The sequence below is a fragment of the Dryobates pubescens genome, chromosome 14 (genome assembly GCF_014839835.1).
Source record: "Dryobates pubescens isolate bDryPub1 chromosome 14, bDryPub1.pri, whole genome shotgun sequence".
Classification (NCBI taxonomy): Eukaryota; Metazoa; Chordata; class Aves; order Piciformes; family Picidae; genus Dryobates; species Dryobates pubescens.
The window spans coordinates 20,651,350-20,675,579 of record NC_071625.1 but is presented as its reverse complement, the minus strand read 5'-3'; the positions used below and the strand labels follow the sequence as shown (position 1 = coordinate 20,675,579).

Sequence of the window (24,230 nt, the reverse complement as noted above, 5' to 3'; positions counted from 1 at the left end):
AATCAGCAGAAATTTGGTCATTGTAGATAATCGAGTTGAAGATGTGATTTATCTCATCCTAAACTTGATATGTGCCTGTGCTCACCGACTGTACTGATTAGTTTTCCACAAGCCCTAAAGAGTGCATAGCCATAAAACTTGACATCGGATGGATGCTGTTTCACAAACACTTGGGTTGACATCAGAAAGGGGCATAGACTGTTTGGACAGACTAGTTTCACTAGCTGTATAGATAGTACATTCCTGCTGTAGTGGTGAGATCATTGAAAGCTTCCTGCACCGTTCCCAGTGGGCTGGGTTGTTTTCCTGCTCTCTCTCGATAGAATTTGCAATTCCCATGAAAAAATATTAGGCCAAGGCCTACTTGAACATACTTAACCTTCTGTTGCTCATGGGCAAGTGACGTACATTGATCTTCAATACGGCACACATTAATGGATTTGGAGAAGTCCATTTTCAAGAGAAACACTACACAGAAACAGATCCTAGGAGCATCCCACATTGTGGAAGTCCCAGGGAACAGAGCAGTGATACTCTGCGCATCTGAGGCTGTACAGAGTGTGTGGCAAATAGTGAACTGAGCCTTACAACCTGTGTTTATGCACGGAAGCTTAACTTCCAATTAACAGATTGGGAAACTGAGACAGTTACATTATGTACTTTGCTTAGCAGGACAAAAAAAAAAAAGTCACTAAAAAGAGTGTAGTGTAAAAACCTGGAGTTTCCTAAACTCAACAACGCTCTTTTTCAAACAGGAAGAAAAATTGGTTCCACAGGTAGCAAACGGGCTCAGCAAAAGGTTTTCTACAAAACAGCCTTCCAGTCGAGTTTTGAGCCATGTCGTGAACACTGATGAAGATTTTCAAAGTAGTTTGAGGAGCTTATATTTACATTTTATAATAAATAGTCATGATCAGTCCCACATAATTTTAAATGCTGTCCTTGATTTTGCTTTGACATTGTATTTCATAAAGAGCTATATAAAAGATCATATGAGAAATATTTAATTCACAAAGTTGTTTCAGAAAGGTCATTTGCTTTGGCTCAGCTTTCTTCCTGCTTTGAATATTAGATGTCCTTGGCTAGGCTGGTTAGAGATTTATTTACTTACACTGGAAAATGGACTCAGACATGTGTTTCCATACAGGGATATTGCTCCTGAAAATATTTTTTACTTTGCTGCTCTGTTTACAAAATGTAGCAAGGACCACCATATCTTGCCTGTTATCAATCCACCATTGTATTGAAGAGTATCAGAGAGATATGTATCATAGAAGAAATCAGCTGTACCATTTATATAGGGTAAAGTCATGCAAACCATGCTCAAAACTAAGCTCCTTAGTTTTGGTAGCATGAACAAAACTGCATTAGTAAATTGTATGAAATGGTGCAGAATGACTACCACTAATATCACATGCATCTTATGCAGCCATTGGTGTTTTGAACTAGTAAGCTTTGGGTGTAGAGTAAGTGAGATATACAAAGTATGCTTACATTACATGGAGAAGTCAACCAGTGACCGCCCCCACACATATTTTTAAACTGGCTTATTTGAAGGGGTCCATACTGAATCTGAAATCCCATCTCCTGTAGAAGATAAAGGCATGGAGCCACTTGGTGTGAAAGGGTCGGTGTCTGTGTCCGTTTCCCCCTCCGCTAGGTAGCGTTTCTCTCTCATCCATGCTGATCCTCCATTGGGGCCAAACGGGAAGTCGTCTCTCTCTTGGGAGATACTGAAGCCACTTGGCGAGCGCTCAAGTTCCTCGTGGTTGACGGAGAGAAGGGACAATGGAGTATCGCTGTCTCTTGTTAAGCTCCTTCTCTGCCTTGGAGACACCTTATCTGAGTAAGGGCTTTGTAGGTCTCCTTGGGAGTGGTAGCTAACCTGGGAGTCCATTAATGTAAATATAGGCAAAACTGTTGGTCTTTCTGCATATGAAGTTGAGGAAGGTGTGGCTTGCATTTTGCCAGAGTTTTGCCCACCTATTGATAAAGGTTGTGAATGAGTCATATGACCATGTGCTGAAAAACCATAAGGACTAACTTTGTTGACTGGAACCTGCTGGAAATTGTAAGGAGTTTCATGAGCACTCTGCTCAGTGTATTTATATATTATTGTTTTTAATTCAGAATATTTGTTATCTTCTCTCTTCTCCTTTGCAGGAGAAGCAGTTTCTTTCAGTGGACTTATCTCAGCAACTTGTATTTGTAGCTGTTCCATATGATGCATATGCATATCAACAAGAAAATCCAGTTTCTTTCCCATGTCATTAACCTGAAAAAAAACGAAGTCATGATATTGTCTCAAGTTAATTGTTCAACAAAAGAGTTGCTGCTTTCACATGTGCACTGCCCCCAGCTGTGGTGTGCTGCCATCTTTATTAATCAATGAAGGTATTTTATAGGATAATCTCAACTTTCCCCTGGACTTCAAGGGATGCCAGTTTTTCCTCTAACTGCCCCAGACTACCCATTCCTATGAACTATGCCAAAAAACTTCTTAGCTTAGTCCACATGTCCCAACTAAAGATCATGGTGAAAGTCTTGCTGCCATATATAATGGTATTCATTCAATGGGTTTCCAAATGCATACTACTCAGTTCACTAAGTTGTTGAAGGAAAAAATAACAACACTGTTTTGTGATAATTGGTACAAGATCTGTGCGACTCTTAGAATCATATAATCAACAATGTTGGAATAGACCTCAAAGATCATCAAGTCCAACCTGTCACCCAAGACCTCATGACTACTAGACCATGGCTCTAAGTGCCACATCCAATCCCCTCTTGAACACCTCCAGGGATGGTGACTCCACCACCTCCCTGGGCAGCACATTCCAATGGCCAATAACTCTCTCTGGGAAGAACTTTCTCCTCACCTCAGGCCTAAACCTCCTCTGGTGCAGCTTGAGACTGTGTCCTCTCATTCTGGTGCTGGTTGCCTGGAAGAAGAGACCAAGCCCCTCCTGGCTACAACTTCCCTTCAGGTAGTTGTAGAGAGCAAGAAGGTCTCCCCTGAGCCTCCTCGTCTCCAGGCTAAACAACCCCAGCTCCCTCAGCCTCTCCTCACAGGGCTGTGCTCCAGACCACTCCCCAGCTTTGTTGCCCTTCTCTGGACACCTTCCAGCATCTCAACATCTTTCCTAAACTGAGGAGCCCAGAACTGGACACAGGACTCAAGGTGTGGCCTAACCAGTGCTGAGCACAGGGCACAATGACTTCCCTGCTCCTGCTGGCCACACTATTTCTGATGCAGGCCAGGATGCCATTGGCCTTCTTGGCCACCTGTGCACACTGCTGGTTCACACATGTTCAGGTGGCTGTCAATCAGTACCCCCAGGTTCCTTTCTGTTTGGCAGCTCTCCAGCCACTCCAACCCCAGCCTTGTCCACTAACAGTACAAATCCACCTGGTTCAACCAAAGAATCATAGAGAATTTATGTCAACTTTATAATTTCTATTCAGCTTCCATCATTGTCATGAAATTACATACCTGTCGTTCAACTTTAACAAATTTGCCCATCATACTTTGGTCTTCAGTGTCTGCTGTGGATGCTTTGGCTACATATGGATCATTTCTATAAATAATTAATAACTCTATTAGTGTTCAATTTTTCTTTGCATCCCAGTAAATAATTTACATCAGAAAACAGGTTTACTAGCTGAATGTTAGAAATTCAGCATATCAACAATCACATGTGCATGTTTCATATATAATCACATTTCCAAAACATAAAGAAGATGAGTTAGACATTTAAAAGGCCATTAAGTTTGGATTTCGATCATACATTGCTTTTAGAGATGTTAGTGTCATTCTGTCTTAATGTCTGGACACATGCACACACACACACACATATTTATATACACATACATATATATTCTGAGTTACAGTGTACTCTCAGTTTCATTACTGTAACAGTGTACTGGCTGGATGAATGAAGATAATGCTTTGCATGAATGAACTTTTGGTTTCTATTTTGGACTGTGCAAAATACTAGGCATAAAAAATTCACCTGGGAGACTGTTGTGAAGGGTAAGAAAAAGCTCCTCCCTTTTGGGATTTCTTATGCTTGGGAGTAGATGGAGGTCCAGGTGTAAAAATCATATCTACTCTGAAAAAAAGAAAAAGTGCAACTGCATAAGTCCATCTCCAAATGCTAACACATGATAGAAAAAGTAAGGCATCTGTGCAGCAAAGTGTCATATGGAGGGTCATGATGCGTTTGTTGTGCTCTGGATCCACAATCAATACACTCAGTTGTGAATACCTGGGAATTCCATGGCAATTAATTAATTATCTAGCTCACTGTTTTTCAACTTTAACATCTGAAACACATTGCTTCCTTTCCTTCGAGGAAACTAAATAACATTGTTGCCAAAAAAACCCTTCCAATAATAGCTGCTCCTAAAATTGTCTGGAGACACCCATCGGCTTGTGCGATGGATCATGGAAATCATAATGTGGTGAAAGGTGGCAATCCCTGACACTCTCAATAAACCAACAGCTTTCTAGAAGTTATTGTATCTAATTATCAGGTTTGGGGGGTGGGGGTGTGATTGTTTTATTTATTTATTGTATTTATTAATTATTCTTTTGGTTTGAAAACTATAACTGTAAATGAAGTTTCACATGTAATTGAAGTCTTTTACTATGTATTCTTTCTTGGCATATCCAACTGCCCAGGTCCAAGAAAGCCTCTGTTCATTCAACCCACACACCGAACTGTCAAGGCATCAGTCAGCACTAGTCCTCAGGCCAGTTACCTGTATTGTCAGGCAATTCATGCATGGTGTCATGATGCTTCATGGAATTCTGGAAATTGTACTTTAAAAAAGCTCAAGCCAAACCTCACGAAGCTAGATAGATATTTGCTAGGCGCTCAAGCATTATGTTGATGAGCTCACTGTTAATTGTAAGAGGAATCTCACATGGCTTGCCAGGAATATGCTTTTTCTTCGAAGCCCTCTGTAAAGGTCTTCCCTGCATATGTGCAAAATGATTGTTTAAATGCTGTGGTTATTCTGCTGCTGGTGATGCCATGCTGGGGCATGGCATTACTGAGCTGAACACTACAGGGCTGGGACTATACTGTTTTTGCCCTGACTTGTGTGGGAAGAGTCTTCATCCCCTAAAGCTCCACTATAACCATCATGTAAGATAAGCCTAATCATGTCAGTGACCTTTACTGCTGCTAGTGAGTATCTAAGAGGTGCTCTGTTGTCCAAAATTGTACATCTCAGTGTAAGTTAAAAGGAGGTCTCTGAGTATATGGCATGTAGATCCCACCACAGGTGGATGTGTGTTTCTAACAGAATCGTAGAATGGTTTGGGTTGGAAGGGACCTTAAAACTCATCTAGTTGCTGTATCATGAGCCCACCTCAACTTACTGAGTTCAAACAAACATTACTGCATTGAAACCTAAGCTCATGTGATGCAGAGCTCATTTTATAGAGTAACAATGGTGGTTTGTGGTATATAATTAAGGAGATCAACTTTTCTACAGCAGTGGTAACAAGACAGGCATCAGGTATGTTATGCAGCCCAGTACATGGAAAAGCACTTTGAAATAAGAAATGATGTAGTTCAACACAAGGACCAGAACAGCCTTACAAACCCAAGGTAAGTCTTAAAAAGGTCCAAACATGTAGCAAGAGTTGCACTCACCCAGCCCACTCCTGGCAGAAATCAATGGTATGTCCACATGGCACTTTGCTGCTCAGAGTGACTTGGGGGTTAGGGAATGTGGACAGTGCTGTTCAACAGGTACAACAGGCATATACACACAGCTCAAGTTCTGAAATGAGCAACATGGCTCAGGATGCAAGCAGCACAAATTGTTGTTGAAATGCTTCAAAAGCACATCGTGTTGAACCATTTCTGTGAGGAAACAACTGTGGGGGCAGATTGCACCTGAACAATCACAAGGGCTTGAATTTCCAATGTAGTTTTGGTTTTTTTTTTACATAGGTCAATTTACATCTGAGTGAAGGGGATGTAAAACCTTCTGTGCTGATGGATTTTTGCATTTGTACCAGGCATTTCAACAAGGCACAGTTCAGCAGAGAATCCAGCTCAAAGACAACCTCATGTAGAGCACCTATTATTTATCATCTGTAAAAACGGGAGAAGGGGAGAAGCTTTGCCCCCAGTCAAATAAAGCAATGGTCAAGAAAATTCACAGGATTTTTTAACTCAAATTGCCTTGCTCTAAATATGAGCCAGTGGCCTCTTTTGCTGCCATTACCCCTTCTAGTTGCTCATTTGCCTTTATTCTTTGGGGAAAGGGGGGTTTTTTGACCAGCTACACTACACAAAGACATAGTACCTGTACACATGTACTTCCACGTACACAAATAGCTAATTAGACTTCTATTTTGCCAGCACAGCTATGCATGTTCCCCATTTGTCAGAGGATTCTTACCTTGCCTGAAGATACTTTATTCTGGAAAGCATATCAAGATGCCCTGCTGAGTATTGCTCTATCACATCCTTTACATCATAAGGCCTCAAAGTCTCCTTGAATTTTTTTTTATAGAGACGAAACTGTAGTATTCTGGGAAATAAACAGAAAAAATTATTAACTTAGATAAAATCCATATGGATAATTTGCAGTTTTATTGAATAATGAGTAAGTGCTGTGGATGTTTAGAAATGTGGCATGTTGTTTCAAAACAAGGTAATAAGAATCTCTAATATCATACCACATTTGTAAATATATGAAAGTTGTTTTTTTCTTAACTGCTAGGCTAAACCAAATTATCCACACAAAATATCTTTTTCATCAGTATCATTATAACATGGCTAAAGATCTAGAAAATCATGGAATTTCATTTTGAACAACACAAGTCATGGGAGATTTTGAAGCTGTGAAGCTGAAGATGCCTTTTTAGGCTTTAGCCTATTGTAAGGCTAATATGTAGTATATATGATACTGAAGCATTTTCAGCTTGCTTTTCCTTTTGCACCTGGGAAAGTTTCAGATATGAAATGTTAATTGGAGAGTAATGTGAAAGTTAAGTCAGCAGCAGATCAAGTTGTGGAGAAAAGAAAAAATGTTAGAATTTCATGGAGTGTTCTTATAAATCCAGCAGTATAACATTAAAGCTATTGTTGAATAATGGCAATAATTGCTGTTATTATTACTATTATTTAAACTGATCATAGTAATTAAAACAGAATTCTTATAATAAGAACCAGTGCTGGTTAGAACACTTGAACACTGACATCCTTTTTTTGCCCAATTCTTTCCTGTTTATGCATTAGTTTAAACTACTATGGCTTGCTAGACTAAACAAACAGCCAAGAAATATATGAAGTGAATGAAAAGAATTTTGACCTTGGGTTCTGCAAGCTTACTTCCTCAGTAAAGTCTCCATGTTCTTATTGGTTTGAGTTGGGCAATTGCTATTCTCTGTTGTGATTCTGACAGGTTGGGTCTTCTTTTCAAGTGTTTGGTTTTTTTCCAACCTTTCTAGAATCTGTATAAACTTTTATTTAGCAAAGATAATTCTATTATGACATTTTTAAGTGTTTTCAACTCATTAACTCTGTTGCTTATAAACGTGTCAAGATACACCTATTTTAGACAAACTACGCATGACAACAGCAAATCAATAACAACCTTATAACTGATGAATGGGAATCACACTGCTAGCAATTTCAATTTTAAACCTCCTTGATCATAATCCTGAGACCCCATTATGTGGTTTTGACTGAAAGAATTACTTCCCATTAACACTGAGGGTCTTATTAAACCATGAAAACAAACAAAAACCAAAACACCCCAATAAAACAACCAATCAAGAAAAAAAAACACCCAAAACCCAAATAAACCACCAAAAAAAAAAGCACTGAAAAGCCCAGCAAGGGCAAGAGAAACTCAAACTTGACCCATGAATGAGTTTAAAGGGAAATTGCATTCATCAGTTAGATTTGGATGTGATGGAAAGGTAGTCTTACAAAGATAATAGGTGAATGTCTCATAGAGATGCAGCTGGAAAACAGCATAGTAGCAGAGTCTGTGTTTGAAAGCAAGCAGGGAAAAAAAAGGGAAAAACTATGGAGGAAGTAGGGATGAAGAAAATTCCAGCTGGAGGGAAGCCTGTGGAACATGGCTTTCAAGCAAGCTTTAGAAAACTAGGATTTTTTAATGACTGGTTCTGCACCCAATTGGAAGCAAATCAGAAGATGTATTATGGTTATATACTTGTAAACATCTTCCTTGAAACTTTTTTAAGAAGATAATTTTACAGAACTTTCAGACTTGCAGCATTTCACCTGAAAGGCAATTAACTCCTGGGCTCAAAACTTTGCAGCTTCTGGGATAAAAAGCAATTGTAGTGAAAGCAGAGTATTCTCCTATGGGGACATTTTTCAAGGGAAGAGAGTGAAAAAATATTGAGTGGAGGCGTTAACAGAGCATCAGTGAATGAATTCTGTCTGCTCAATGTGAACGTTATCGTGATTTAGTAGGAGTTTTCTAACCCTAGGGAATACCTCTTGTAATATGAAAATAGAGGTGACATGTCACGAGCTGAAGGCTGCTGAAATGAAGACTTCCCCATCTTTTAAAAGATGACAGGTGAAAGTATACTGCACACTCACACAATTGTGAATAAAGAGTTGAGTCAGTTCAGAGTTTATTGTTTAACAAAAATTCCAGTTTTACACAAAATAGTGCAGTCACTGGATTGAACAAGATATTCTATTTAGGGCATATTTTAGTTTAGAACTGTATAGAATCATAGAATCAGTCAGGGTTGGAAGGGACCACAAGGATCATCTAGTTCCAACCCTCTTGCCATGGGCAGGGACACCTCACACTAGATCAGGCTGGCCAGAAAATACTATTCTATAGTAAATACATTTGTGATATATATTGCAAAAATGGCATGGTCAGTGTTACTAAAAAATGTTTTCCATTCTGTATATTTTCAAAGAGGACCTTAAATAAAGTCTGTCTTATGCTTTTCAAAATATCTAGACTTATTTAATCTAGTTCATTTATATTATAAAAAAAAGCAGTAGCAGTAACAATGTATCATAGAATCATAGATTCGTAGAATGGTCTGGACCAGAAGGGACCTCCAAAATGTCATCTAGTCTGACCTCCCTGCAGTCCACAGGGACATTCCCAACTGGACCAGATTGCCCAGGGCCTCATCGAGCCTTACTTTGAATATCTCCAGGGAAGGGGCTTCAACCACCTCCCCAGGCAACCTGTTCCAGTGTTCCACTACCCTCATAGGAAACTGACATGTAGCAATGTGTAATTTCCTGAAGCATAAGCATTCAAAGTCAGAGCAAAGAGCTGAGGAGCATCAGGGACATTTACCTGACAGCTCGGATGGCTGTCTTGAATGTTGGAATCATGTCTTCCATAAGGAAGTCGTTACTGTCGCCTCTCTCTTCTGCCATGGGCTCCCCTGTTCCTGCATCTGCAAAGCAGGCCAAAAAAAGTGCTGTGTGAACATCTGACCACACAGTATTTAAAGGGAGGTCTGGCTGACTAAAACACTACATAAATTACGTGCATTTTAGTGAAGGAACACCTCTTGCAGATTCCTACATAATTTGAGGGTTCTCCTCTCAGATTCCTGCCTTTCTGAAAGATTGGAAACACTTCTTCCTTTCCAATGGATTTAGAAGTTCCCACTCTTAGGAGCTTTTACAATGAAAAATCTTAGCCAAAATTATTTCATGTAAGGCTACAACAGGTTTTGAAGCTACAGGCCAAGTTCTCCCACTTTCACTGCTTGGAGTTCATGTACCTTCTTGGAAGAGAGTAATCAAGTTCCCAATGTGGACACTCAGATTACATCCACAGTAGTATGACGGAATACACTGATGCCAGCTGGCACAACAAAAAAGAAATTTTTATTTAGACACCATTTCAAAACTACCAGCAAGAAGAGGAAATTGTGTGCTCAGGGAAACTGAGAGGAAAAATGCCCTATGATACAAAAAGCTAGGGCAGGTATGGATGCAGTCTAGGAGGGAGCAGCATTAGCATAGCATCCATGTCGATAAAACAAGCCGTGATGGCATGTGCTTTTTAGGGGATATAATTTCACTCCCCAATGTGTCCTCTTTTTCTCCAGGTCAAATAGGTTGATTCCACCACTGGCTTCATCCCATGTCCCATTTGTTGGTTTTATGGACGGCCATTGCCTTATTTCAAACACCATGTTGCCTGCACTCCAGCATTCATTTCCTGGGGCTTTCCCAAATGTGCTGTGTAAAACCAAGGCCCAGCCATGCTTGGCCCATAAAGTCACCAACCTTCAACAGAAGATGCAGAGAAACAAAGTAAACTGGGGAGGATAGGGGATAGACAGAAAGAAATCAACACAGATGGGCTACCTTCTGAGCTTTGCCAAAAAGCGTACGCTTTCATTCGGAATGCAGTGCGAAAACGTTCCTTATTATTCAAGACAACATTCTTAGGCTCTTTTGAAGGACTTTCTTCAATGGCATCTACATTCAGAGGGGTAAATAGCTTTCCTTTAGTATTGGTACCACGAACCCGATCCAAGAGACCCAGCTTTTGGCTACAAAATAAGCAAAAGTAATCATTTTCCTCCTTTGTACACTTCTAACTTGTTATATCTTTTTGTTCACGATGCTTTAAGTATATAATGGGTTAAATAAATGTTTTGTTCACAAGGACACTGCTTGGGCTACCATAATATATCAATGTCTTTGTAAGCAACAGTTAAGCTCCACAATTAACTTCTTTTTATGAGCATTTCTTGTATCAGTGTTGAAAATGTTACCAGAGGGTCTTAATGTCTTCTCTATGTAATGGATCACAGTGCTTCAGCTCCCACAGCATGTCAGGAGCATTAGATTTATTGTAAGAAGAGAAACACCACTCTCAGGCAGTTACAGTCTCTAATTATAAGGATGCTTTGCCTTCTCTGTTTAGTACTTGCTTTGATTACCAAGAGTGTGGCAGGCTATTAAATTGATAACTCATAGAATCACAAAATGATTTGGCTTGGAAGGGAACTTAAAAGTCATCTAGTTCCAACCTCCCTGCCATGGTCAGGGACACCAGCCAGCAGACCAGGTTGTGCAAAGGCCCATCCAACCTGGCTTGAACACATCCAAGGAGGGGGTGCATCCACAGCTTCTTTGGACAACCTGTTCCAGTGTCTCACCATCCTAATAGTGAGGAATTTCTTCCTGTTATCTAATCTAAGTCTGCCCTCTTTCAGTTTAAAACTGTTAACTCCTTGTCCTATCATTACAGTCCCTGATAAAATGTCCCTCCCCATATTTCCTGTTGTCCCCCTTTAAGTACTGAAGGGCCACAGTAACATCTCACTAGAAGCCTTCTTTTCTCCAGACTGAACAACCCTCACTCTCTCAGCCTGTCTTCATAGGAGAGGTCTGTGTAGCCAAAGTAAAAAAAGCCAGATATGCCATGAACCAAATAAATGATCAGCAAAACACTGGAAAGGCAATGCCAAGCAATTACTAGCAATATGCTAAGGCAGACTACCCAGTTCTCTCCACCATTCTCTTTCAGTCATCTTTCATTAGACTAGAAATTGAGGTGACCTATATTTATTGTAGTAAAGGGACATGGTTTGTTCCTCTGATGAGTCCTTGTGCAGTCTTCTTAGCAGATATACTGACCAAAGATACTTGTCCTTCAGTAGCAACATATAGTTGGAATTGCATCTATCTGCCATCTTACCAGCATCAATGACACTTCTGATAGCCTGGTGACTGTAATGGTCCCAAGGACAATTACTAATACCGCTGAAAAGAGCAACACAAAAGCAATTTGCTAGTGAGTCTATCAGCTTATATATGCTCTGAACAGTTTGTAGGTGATAGATGGCTTAATATTTGATTTGTTTCTTCATTTTGTTGCTTAAATATTTGTTAATTGCACATTTGTTTAAGAATTGTAGGACTAAGCCATGGGGAAAAAGCCTGCTGTACCTGGACATTGCAGTGTAGGACAGTTCTAGCGGGAGGTTACTTGTGCACACACGGTCAAGAGGCAGTTCTGTGCGGGACATTGGGTTGAGTAAGTTAAGTGAGGGTAAGGAAGAAGCCACCACAGCTGACAGGTCTCTGAGAGCCACTGATGGGAGCAGAGCTGAACAGTGGTAGTGACCAGGAGAAAGAGATTTTGCAGGTGTGCTTAGATGATGCCACTAAACATGCTGGAAGGAGAGGTAAATGTAGGGAGGGTCTACCATGCAAGTACATATTGGAGAAAGATGAAGATTAGTGTGCAAAACTTGCAAGTGAAGAGTTTCACAGAACTATACATATCCTCTATTTACAGGAGTTATCTTGGTCAGATAGATTATTTTGATGTTCTGTAATCTCTGGTGTCATTGATGCCCCTCATTAAAATGAGGATCTATTTCTATCTCAGAGCTCTGTCTGTTGCAGTATCCCACCACAGTGGAAGTTCTCAGGATATTCTAGGTGAATAGTATTAATATTATTCAGAGTTTGCCCTAATGTAATTTCCTGAGGAATTCATGATGTGGAGGGAAGGTAAAGAGCAGACGAATGGACAGAGCAAAAATCAGGGATTACAGCTTCGTGGAAAAATATTGGATGCTACTTGTTGATATCTGTGGCAAATAATTCACCACAGAATGTGTAAGGGCAGTCTCATGTTCAGCCTTAAGGACTTATTTAAAAAATAGTTTCATTGGTACTTGCTTTTGGGTTGGAATCGTGATCTGATTGATCCACTAAGGTGCTCTAACGGCTGAAGTGATGGTGAGAGCAGAGTCCCAACAAGTGATTTGTGCTCCACAAAGGGAGATTCCTGTGCCTCTGCACCACTTTCACATCCCTCTTTAAATGCCAGGTTCAAGGCAGTAGTGCTTTACAAGAAAGGCATCTGTGGCATGTCTGTGAAATTTGGATTCTGCAAGCACTTCAAGCACTCAGCTACCATACGTGAATATATACAGGAGACGACCACCGCTAATGAGCACATTTGAAAGGGCATGAAGAATACAGTTGAGGAAGTCAGCTGGAGGAAGTTACTAGTCAGTTGAATGACTTTTATCTGTTTTTTTTAAAAGAGGGTAAAGAAGGGAAAACAAATTCTTATGTCTCATTAGTAATAACATCAAAGTTTGAAGGAGGAAGTAATTAGAAGGGTGAAACCATGGCACATCACTGAAAAGGATTTAATTCAAAGAAATGCACCAAAAATCTGAGTGATATAAAGGGGTCAGCTCATAAATCAATGAGCATGAAGATGTTAGAGAGAGTGACCTTAAGAAGCCTTCAATGTGGAAAAAAAAAGACAGCATTTAAGCATGCTTGGCATGGTGGTGATCTTTGTAGACTGAAGGAGACTGTGAAGTAAGCTACACAAGGGAAGAAACTGAAGCAGTTTTAGGATGAGTAGATCTATTCAGAATCAGTAAAATAAAGACGTTTTTCCCTAGGTCTGAAAAAATCATGTGTACAACAGGCTTGTTTTGGAGATTATCTTTTCTTCATGGGGGGATTAACAGGTCACCAGTGACAGGTGAATCTCAAATGAAAGGGGAGATTTTAGTCAATCTATTCTTCAGGATTTCAAGACTGAAAGTTTTGGTTCAAGAGTTTCTGGAGAGATCTCCCAGGATGAGAAGGAAGCTCCTAGAAGGATGAAATCTAGCAGGCAAACTCTGTTGATTTCAGATGATGAGGTGATTTCCCCAAAGGCAAGTTTTCACATCACACTGGCTTTGTGCAATGTATTTAATGTCACAAGATTTGATTTACTAACAGTGCAGAGAAGTTCTCAAGACAAGAATATGTTTAGGACAGAGAACCTGAAAGATGAAGAGGCAAAAAATAGGTGAGAAAGAAGATTGCTACTGTTTGTAGAAAGCATTTTAATATTTAGTAGAATATAGTTGTCATTATATATGGCCTCTGATTCTTTCTTCAGAAACTTCTTAATTCCTCAAAATACATATCCAAATTTCTCAAGGACTGACCTTTGAAACTGTTTTAATAACTCTTCCTTTCCAAAAGACAAAGAGGCATGAAGTGTATTGCAAGGATCTATAGCAATCAGACCACTTGAAAAAGGGTCAGTGCAGGATGCAAAGCATCCAAAAGGAAAATCTTGTGGGTTTCACTGGGGGGGGGAGGGATTTTGTTTGTGTTTGGTTTTGTTTTGTTGTGTTTTGTTTTTTTCTTGCAATATAGGACAGAAATATGGGCAATATGTGTAGTAATCTCTGCCATGGAACTACACAAGAATAAGAGAGTTCACAATTTGGTAGCTATGTTATAGGTCAAATCAGATCAACATATTCTCCTGCATTCAACACAAAAAGCTATTTATGTGCAGTGATGTTTTCCAACACCTAAGGAGGGAAACTCATTTGTGGGTTGAATTTTTTAATTTAAATTTTTTTTTTTTTTTTTTTTTTTTTTTTTTTTTTTTGTGGGATGGGGTTTAAGGTAGAGAATATGAACCAAAAGCATTCCCAAACTCTCTTTCTAGGGAGCTTCTCAGCTTTGCCAATTAAAAAGTGTCAGTTTAGGAACAAACTCACATTTGACCAGACACTTGTTTTTATCCAAGACCATTCCTTTCACATCTTAGGTTTAGGAGCTGTATTAAGCTGTTTAAACAGTTAAATCTCCTGTCTTAAGATTTAGCTTTAGACCCCTTTCTATAATTGGTGGGAATGAGTTACTTATTAATTAGGTAAATTAGCAACCTACGGAGTGCCATTCAGCTCCATTTCACTTTAGGATGACTTTATAGCTGGAGGAACTTGTCTCTTACTATCAAGTGCAAAAAGATCTAGTTGAGAAGTCATTTAAAAAGCAGGTCTCTAGTCTAAGTTAGTTACCTGAGCTGAAGCTTTCCTCAGCTGAAATCCTGATGATTAACCCTTAAAGTAACATTCAGATTCATAACTATGTTTATGCAACAAATATAGGCAATTGTGTTTATATCCAGGCAGCCAGAGCAGTAGAATCATTATAAAATAATTCAACAGCTTCACATGAAAAGCAACAATATGTTGTACACACACACAAAAAATCCAAAACAAAACCCAAGCTTCTTTCCAGATAATGACTAACTGTCATCAGATGAAAAATGGACTCTCTTCTTATTTCCAGAAGATGAAATCTGGGTCTGCTGGGGTTTTTGTTTTCATTGTGCTTTTAAAAAGGACTTATGAAACATTTGTTCTCATGACACCATTCCCTTCATTAAAACAGCATGCGCATGGCTCAGTCTCAGAGTACAAAGCATGCGCAGATCACATCAACCTTCATGAGAGTGGCTAGGACAGTGGTTCCCACACACAGTTTCATGTACTGCTGCTTGCCTTTCAGACTCTTCCTAATGCTATTAGCTGTGATTCCTCCCCTTGGAACAATGATCCCATTTCATTTGGCTTCCTTTCATTCAACAAAATGTTATTCTCAATTTCCAGTGGAGTTCCAGAAACTGGAGTGATTTAAATGCATCCCAAATATGCTAATAAAGGTGCAGAGTAGTTTCTCTGAATAGCTTGTTGTCATTGCTTGTCTTGCATTCTATTGCATCCTCTACCTTGTGGAAGAATAAGGATTTTCCCAAAATCTTTTTCTTTGAAATGGAATCCTAGGATGAAAAATCCTTAACTTTTTGGTAGATACAAATCACCATAAAAAGAGGAAGGTGGGAGCAGTGCAGACAATTTAGCCTGAAAACTTCTTATCTAAAGGTAAATTCAGCTCTCAGTTTATTCTTCACATGAGCAGAGGATATTATTTTAGACCATCTGAGATTAATTTGGTGGCTGGATATAAAAGAGATGACTGGCTTCCACAGCAGATATTTCACCTTTACTTAGAATAAAGTGTGGGAACCACTGAACTAGAAATGCTTTCCCAGAAACAATCATGCAAAATAATGCAGTGGCATCCCATCATGCAACCAGATACTCTCCTCTCTGTGCTTTGCTTAGTATTGGAGTTTCATACACAAATGGTACATGTCTGAGAATAATAATAATAAACTAATGCTAACAGTGAATAAAAATCAGCTCTCTTCCATGTATTTACCACTTTGACCTAAGAAAGACTAATAACAATTGAGAAACGTTTCCTTATTTCTTTCACTTTAGATAATCACTACATTTAGTTGGTCTCAAGTAACAGAAAGCAAAAGGCAGTCAGGTTTACTTCACTATTTTAGTGCATTGTTATCTGTAGTTATACCAGTGAACTTAGTTTTGTAAAGTCAAACATTCTGAATGAGATTTCCAAAGTATTCTACTTTGAACTACTCCAAACAGAACGCATTGCAAAACTAACATTATGAGGAAAGCCTGCAGTGAACATATTTAACTCATCTCAGAGAGTCCATGAGCACTTCTAAACTTTGGTCATTTAGCCTTTCCTTTTATCCAGCAATACTTTTTTTTTTTTCTTTAGAAAGGATCTCATTAAAGTTTTCAACCTCAAAATAATTGATTGCAACTTCTTGACAACTAGTGTGGTCTTCAACAGAAACCCCCCAAAACTGAAACAAACAACAAAACGCTTTGCATCCTGAATCTTGAGATCTAAACTTGCAGGTTTCTAATGTCTGAGAAGGAAATATTCCCTTTTAGTCAACAAATTTCCACACTCTTTGATGGTGTATATCCTCATTGGTATTTAAGTGTAGGTATGACTCTACGTGCAAACTCACCTACCATCCAGATTATTTGCCCTGAAACATGAGCACAAGTCCTAACTTGGGCTCAACTTTGATGCTTTGCAGAACAAGAAAGACCCCTTATGCACACTAAAGACCTTTGCTTAGCCCCTCTTCTCATCCACACTTTCTTAATTGACTGGAAATGGGTAAAAATAAGCAACATCACACAAAACCATGGGGTGAATGATCTGTGTTCAATTATTTGACAAAAAAGAACAGATATGATACTTTTCATTAATGGTTACCACCAGCAATGTAGATAGAAACCATATGGATGCTGACCCATTGTTTACTTTGCAGTGAACATATCTCCATTTATCAAGCACTAGAAAGCAAACCAGACTGCAAAATCAATATCTTTTTGTCATTTTGCAGGGGCCAGTCATCCAACAACAAAAAAAGGAGTACCTCACTAGCAGCACTCCAAGAGCTGAAAAGCTTAAGCTAGAAGAGCTATGTTGTGTGTTGATGATTTAATGTTTATAGAATGAAATGGGAATGAGAACAATGAGCTAAAGTTGAATGATTGCAAGATGTTTATGTGGTGAAAAAGAAAATGCTTGGAAATTTAGTATATATTGTTATTTCTGATGATGTGTCTTTCAGATTCCTGGAATGCCACAAATTATTTCTATGTCACTTTTCAGGGAAATAAAACTCTTGGCCTGCATCTAAGGTTACAGTTACAGGACATCACTAACTTTATTCATATAATCAAAAGTATCAACTTATTTTCCATTTGCTGAACCAGAACCTACAAATATATGTGCAGAGACATTGTTCCACTGAAGCCAGGTGTGAATAAAATTACATGATTTTTTTTTGGTGGGGTAGGGACAGCATAAGGAACAGTATTTAACTCTGACAGTATATATTTCTTAACAGCAAATTTCTAAATTATTGGCAGAGTAGGTTAGTATCATTCCCATTTTATGTAAACAGAGAAACATACTCATTTCTAAGCAGATCCCTGGCAGAGCCAGGATTAGATCCCATGTTTTCTGAACAGCAGAGCATTGAACCATCTGCAAGGTCATGCAACTTTGTTTTGATGCATAATTAAGTTTACAGTCTTATTGACCCTTACTTTTTTTGGTGGTTAGATGAACTACTGTAGTAAAAATGGAAAGTGCAGGCAGAAAATGGCATGCAAGAAATATGAATAGGTAAGGATCAATTGTTACTTGAATGCATATACCTAAGTTTTCTTGTGAGGCTCGATCCAAAGAATGACTCCCTACTAAACATGACATTACTGTAAAGCGAAGAAAAGTTATTAAGATGAGACATTAATGATTACCCATGAAAAGCTCTGTGAAAAAGAATGGGAAAGCCTTTCATCTGTAGTTAATGTAGTGTGCAGATCAGAGAGGCTTTTTTCTCCTTCTTCTTTTGGGCAGTTTTATTAAGAAGAAGTGCTGACAGTGAAGTTTTCCACCATGGAAACTACGAGTTTGTTTTCATTGTGCTGTTACTCCTGACAATACAAAAATGCATCATATTGTATGCATTCTTTCATATATACTAGGAAGGATTAATACTGTCACTTGAAAAGAAATAACAAAACAAAACAAATCCCACAAGTTTCCAGAGGCTGATAAAGATTATTTATCTTGTGGAGAGAGGGAAACAGGAATAAATTTATTTTCAGCAATCACATAATAGGCCTAGGGACGAGCATGCTCTCCTGATAACTAGTTCTACAGATGGACAATGCTGATTAGGAGCAACACTCAAAGGCAAAGTTTAAAATTCTTTGCTAAAGGGCCCATGCATACAAGCATCAAAGTGCTAAAAATAGCACTGAAAAATCCGTTCCTCACAGGCACAAAGAGTTGGTTCAAAATAAACAAAACGTTCATCAAGGAAAGGCCTATTTCAATGTAGGTCAGGCATCAAGTGTCTGCTGAAGGATCTGCTGCACCCCAGCAGAAATGAGCATTACTCTCTCTTGCTCATACATCTTCCTTCTTGGGATCTGAACAGATTCAAAAGCTTCACAATACCTGCAGAATAGCAGTTGCTATCCTAGGTTTTTATGGGCTGGTAGGTTTAGGCATTGATTAAGGAAGGAAAAGTTAATGACATCTCTGGCATGAAGTCAGTAAACTCACTGAGCACCACCCCAGTTCCCCCTGGTTTGGGGGAGAACAGAGAGCACATAGGGAAAATACCATTTTTAACAAAGTAGCACATTTTCCCTCCACTATTTACAGCCCACTGCCTAGCTCAAGGGTAGTCCCATATGCTCTTCATCATAGCTGACATCTTCACAGTATTAGTTTGAAGAGAGCTTCAATAAAGCTTTGGACTGCTGCCAAATTGTAGTTGGCTTTCTACTATCATAAGTCTTTCCCTGCAAACTTGGCTTGGGATCTAACTTCTGAAACAGACTCTTCCACTCTGTTGTCTCCCCAGTGTTTTTCCCAAATGCTCCAAGAACAAGAGCAGCATCTAGCTGTGACTCTGTCAAAATGCCAACTCCTGCTTCCAAGGAGTGGTCCTAGAAGGATCTGCCTCAGAGTTCAGCTCTGCTGGCGTGGAGTTCCTACAGAGTTTCACACCACTGAAGAGAAACCCTGCAAACTCAGAGTGCTACACATCCTCAAATCTTCACACAGCCAGGCCTAATTTTTAGTTTATTAACTAGTTAAATTTTCTGACTCATATGGGAAAGCTTTGGAACAACTCTTATCTCTCTTTTATCAACCACTGTTCAGACAATGTAGTTTATCACTGCAGCTTTTCTCTTAAATACTTAACTGATGCAAGAACCAGAAGACTGAGTGCCCTTATGGGCTGTTCTCTCCATTAGGTCTGTGCTCCCTTATTGCTCATTTATTTCAATACAGCCTTAAATGCAAACTGCAATGGAGTAAGAGTAATGCTTTCTATAGCAGATCACTGTAGGGGAAAGAAGAATATTTGTTTGTTGGGTTTTTAAAACTTTTTTTTATTTTTCTGGTCTATAAATGAGAGTTTAATGAGAGATGGGAGGTGAGACTGTCAAAACAACCAGATTTTATGGCTCAGTCCCATGTCTACTGAAGTCATTGGATGCTCCCACAAGTACCATAATTTTTCTGTTTATCTGGAGGGTTTCCAATCCCTCTTTTTGAATGCTTATACCCATAAACACATTCCTGCTAACAGGAAGGCTCCAGTGAAGGTTTACTGGTGATTTTTGCTGAAGGTTATTACACATGTAACAACATAAAAGCACAATACATCCAGCTAGAATGAGGGGCCTCGGGATTACAGTTTTAAACATTTTGAGCTGTGAGTCATGCTTTTCAATTTTTAATCCAGGGCTTCCACATAAAATGACTCTACTGGCCTGAAAGATACAGTAACTCAGAAGCTACCCCACAAACTGTTCTGTCACTGCAGTTGTAGGATCTTCCCTAGGGGGCTGTGACAAACAGCAAATTGTAGCAATCATTCAGTTGCTGCTGCATCTAAGTCAGGACATTTTTGCTAAAGGCATAGGTTACATACTCAAAAGGATTTCAGCTCCTAAGCTTCTGCCAACATATTAAAGACCAAAATTTGACTGCTTCCCATACTGAAGGTGGCTAAAATCTCCAGACATCTATAACAATGCAACTGAGTTTGTATGTGACTGCTTAGCCTGGGCAGTGTCATAGAGGTATAGTACTTAAGCTAGATAAGGGTTCACAAACTAAGTAACACCCATCCAAGAGGTCTTAGAAGAGGAGCAGATTAGCTCATGATGATGGCTGCAGGAGGAGGGAGTCATCTTTTGCCAATAATTCAGCACTATAGCTATTACCTGTATTGTATAGAAAACTAGAGCTAGTTTTTCCTTTTCTGTTAAAGACAGTTTGAACTAAAAAAAGAAAAATCACAAACCAGCAAGTGTGAATGTCTTTTTTTTTTTTCAGCTTTCTTTACTGAAGCTGTCATGTGTCATATAAAAAGTTCAAAAACCAATAAAATATAACTTTTCATTCAGAAGAGTCTAGAACCTAGGTTTAACTTCGAATTTTGCTCCCTCTTTTTCTTTGCACTGTAAATAGAGGTGAACATGGAATAGCTTCAGCAAGAGTCTGTGGAACTATTTGTCCTTTAATTGTGATTGACTTTCATTGTGGGTGATCCATTGATAGCACTTAGAATAGAATGGAATTAACCAGGTTGCAAAAGACCTTCGAGATCATTAAGTCCAACCCGTCACCCAACACCATCTAATCAATTAAATCATGGCACCAAGTGCCTCATCCAATCTCTTCTTAAACACTGATGGTGACTCCACCACCTCCCTGGGCAGCATTAAGTAATTCACTTTTTTGTCCCAAAAGGTTGAATTGGCCTCTATCAAGAACAGTGTGGCCATCAGGAGCAGGGAGGTCATTCTGCCCCTGTACACTGCACTGGTTAGGCCACACCTTGAGTACTGTGTCCAGTTTTGGGTCCCTCAGATTAAGAAAGATGTTGACTTGCTGGAATGTGTCCAGAGAAGGGCAACAAAGTTGGTGAGGGGTATGGAACACAAGCCCTGTGAGGAGAGGCTGAGGGAGCTGGGGTTGCTTAGCCTGGAGAAGAGGAGGCTCAGGGGAGACCTTCTTGCTCTCTACAACTACCTGAAGGGAAGTTGTAGACAGGCGGGAGCTTGTCTCTGCTCCCAGGCAACCAGCACCAGAACAAGAAGACACAGTCTCAAGCTGTGCCAGGGGAAGTTTAGACTGGATGTTAGGAAGAAATTCTTCATAGAGAGAGTGATTGCCCATTGGAATGTGCTGCCCAGGGAGGTGGTGGAGTTGCCATCATTGGGGGTGTTTAGGAGGAGACTTGATGGGGTGCTGGGTGCCATGGTTTAGTTGATTAGATGGTGTTGGATGATGGGTTGGATGCAATGATCTTGAAGGTCTCTTCCAACCTGGCTTATTCTATTCTATTATATTCTATATGGTTTTGAATCTGCAACCTAGATGAAGTGGATTACAAGTATGCAGTTTCCATTAGAGACCTTGTAGGATGACTGACAATAATCACTCCTTTATACCCTTCAGTAACTCTTTGCTGGTAAATTCCCTGGAATGACTGGGAGCTTTCCCATTTGTTTCAAAAGGGATGGCACCAAGGCCTTAAACCTAATGCAAATGTTTGAGTACTACCAGAAAGGTTGACTGTCCTGCTGACCCATCTTAGTATTTATCATCAAGAAATCTTTGCATATGGTGAACTGACATAGCCTCAATCTGTTACACCACAGCACTGCTCTGTGCAGGACTGCTGAGCAATAACATGAAATAGAACTTTAAATTCACCCAAGGATAACATGGATGATAAACTCTGGCTCTCTGGCATGGATCAGAAGAAGTCTAGACTACAACTAATCATACCAAACAGTAAAGCTGTTTACAGACAATCAGCAAGCAACACTGCATTTGTACAATTAGCATTATAGCTGTGTTCTTTGAGGAAAAAAAAAAAGGCAAGCAATTAGGAAATGGATTGGTTAATCATTTTAATGACTACCTGTTGTGTTAGTAGAATGTTTTGGTTAATAGCTTATGGATCCACAAAGAATCATTTAAGATGCGTTCTCCAATAACCTCATTAAAACAAAGCCATAGTAATCACAGCTACATACCTGGCAGTACCATCCAACTGCTCTTTCCTTTTGTAGAAGAGAGGAAGATTAAAGGAAAGCAAGAAGAGAAGAATTACATAATAAATTCAGCACATTTTTTAAACATAAGTTACTAATCTATTGCTAACACTTTTTACCTCTTTTGTTCTATAACCGCAACTGACAGCAGAATAAAAGTTACATTTTCAGTTACTCACAAAGCAATGAAAATGATACGCGTTCCTGAAACCAATCTGTGCTATTTAGACTGGCAATCCAGTTTTTGGCGAGTAGGGCACACTTCTTTGCCCTTTCTCCCAGGACCTTATTTGCAGAACACCTATTAGATTTCAGGTCACATTTGAGTCACAGAAGAACCCACATAAAATGAGCTAGGTTGAAGTCACAGTAATGAGTCTTGACTCCAGGTGAACCTGAAAATTGTTCTCTGGACAAAACCTGAGGTTAACAAACCCTCTACAAATGCCTCTTTAATGGATAATATTGAAATAGAGCGTGCAAAGGGATAAAGAAAAGGAAAGAAATATACCAAGCCTTAATTAAACACTTATGCTTAGAGATTTCCTTTCTGATGTATGTGAAATCAATCCTAAAGAAATACATTGGGAATAAAACAAAGAGTTAGTATTTGTGATTTGCCCTTTGTGAAGGCAGGAGCCTGAAATGTTTCCTCAAGTCTGTTCTGAGCAATAGCTGGAGCTGTGCTATTAAAACAGTGAGCACAACTTACACACGGAGACTGCTGTTTGACCTTAGCAGTAGTTTAAAAAGCACATTTGGGATTTGGTTTTGGTTTGTTCCCTGCCCCCAATAAGACATAACAGAATGCCCAGAGTGAAAGTTTAAAGCATAAACCTGAACACATAATGCCCATAATTAGCAGCTGATAGTCCATGGCTAAAAGTCTTGGCTTTCGCAGGGCCAGTGTTTTAAAATGTTATGACCTGAAAGTGAGGAAGATGCCTACTAAACAGGCAAGAAAACTGAGGATTAGACAGACCTGTAGAATCATAGAATGCACTGGGTGTCCATAAACATTTGAGCATCCATCAATTCTGAATGTCTTTATGTATGGAATGTTTTCCACTGAACTCAGAAGTGGCAATTAAAACAAAAGCATAAGCCTAACTCCCCAGAAAAGTTTTCTTGTGAATTTTCAGTTAATAGTTTCAATGTGAGACAGTTTTAAACATGCTTGGGCTCTCCTCCACTGATTTATCTCCTTAAGAAACTAGCATTTCCAAAAGACAAGCATATAACAAGCATGAATTATGTTCACAGGCTGTGGTCACCTCTGAACAACACAATTCACAGGCCTGTTGTGTTAAAGAGGGAAACCCAAGAATCTTCAGCATAGTTTCCTTATCTCAAAATACATGACCATATCATAAAAGGTGTGAGAAGTATGGGTGCCTCTGAAACCCAGGGCTAAAATGTTATCATGATGAAAATTACAGAGGAAGTATTTGAGATTTCTAGGGCAATAAACACCAGTCGTAGAAAAAGAAGCTGGCAAAGAGGAAGTTAACCAGGAAGTGATCTGGCAATTGATTATATATATATATAACAAAATCTCTGTTTCCTGTCCTGACTTGTAGTTCACATAAAATGATGATGGAGAGGTGGACAATGCACATACCTGAAAAATGGAAATGATACGATTGATTCATAAAACCTCCACGTGGCAACTAGGTCAATCCTGTTGGGGTTAGTAGCATAGTATCTCCAGGCAGCCTGAATTACAAGGGAGAGGAAATAATTAGCACTAGGTAAAGCTATTCCCAGGCTGACAGCAGCCAGATTGTTTCAAGGAAGATAATGATGTACCAGAGTGACTATTTAGAAATTAATTACTAATCACCCACAACAAATGAGTGTCACTCTACAGCAAAGTTATAGACATTCAATTGTGATC

The 24,230-nt window shown here is 39.3% G+C and overlaps 1 protein-coding gene across 1 annotated transcript in view; it reads right to left on the bottom strand.

The window, feature by feature from the left end:
• Positions 1-791: 791 nt before the first annotated feature.
• Positions 792-24,230, bottom strand: part of KCNQ3 (potassium voltage-gated channel subfamily Q member 3) — a 177,835-nt gene continuing 154,396 nt past the window's right edge. Inside the window, exons 8-15 of the mRNA XM_009901996.2 lie at positions 23,955-24,049; positions 22,316-22,342; positions 10,365-10,552; positions 9,337-9,439; positions 6,424-6,555; positions 4,014-4,112; positions 3,494-3,578; positions 792-2,275 (exon numbers count right to left, since the gene is read on the bottom strand). Of these exons, the coding sequence (XP_009900298.2) occupies positions 1,538-2,275; positions 3,494-3,578; positions 4,014-4,112; positions 6,424-6,555; positions 9,337-9,439; positions 10,365-10,552; positions 22,316-22,342; positions 23,955-24,049 (1,467 nt within the window). The 3' untranslated portion in view covers positions 792-1,537. The remainder of the gene's footprint in view (positions 2,276-3,493; positions 3,579-4,013; positions 4,113-6,423; positions 6,556-9,336; positions 9,440-10,364; positions 10,553-22,315; positions 22,343-23,954; positions 24,050-24,230) is intronic.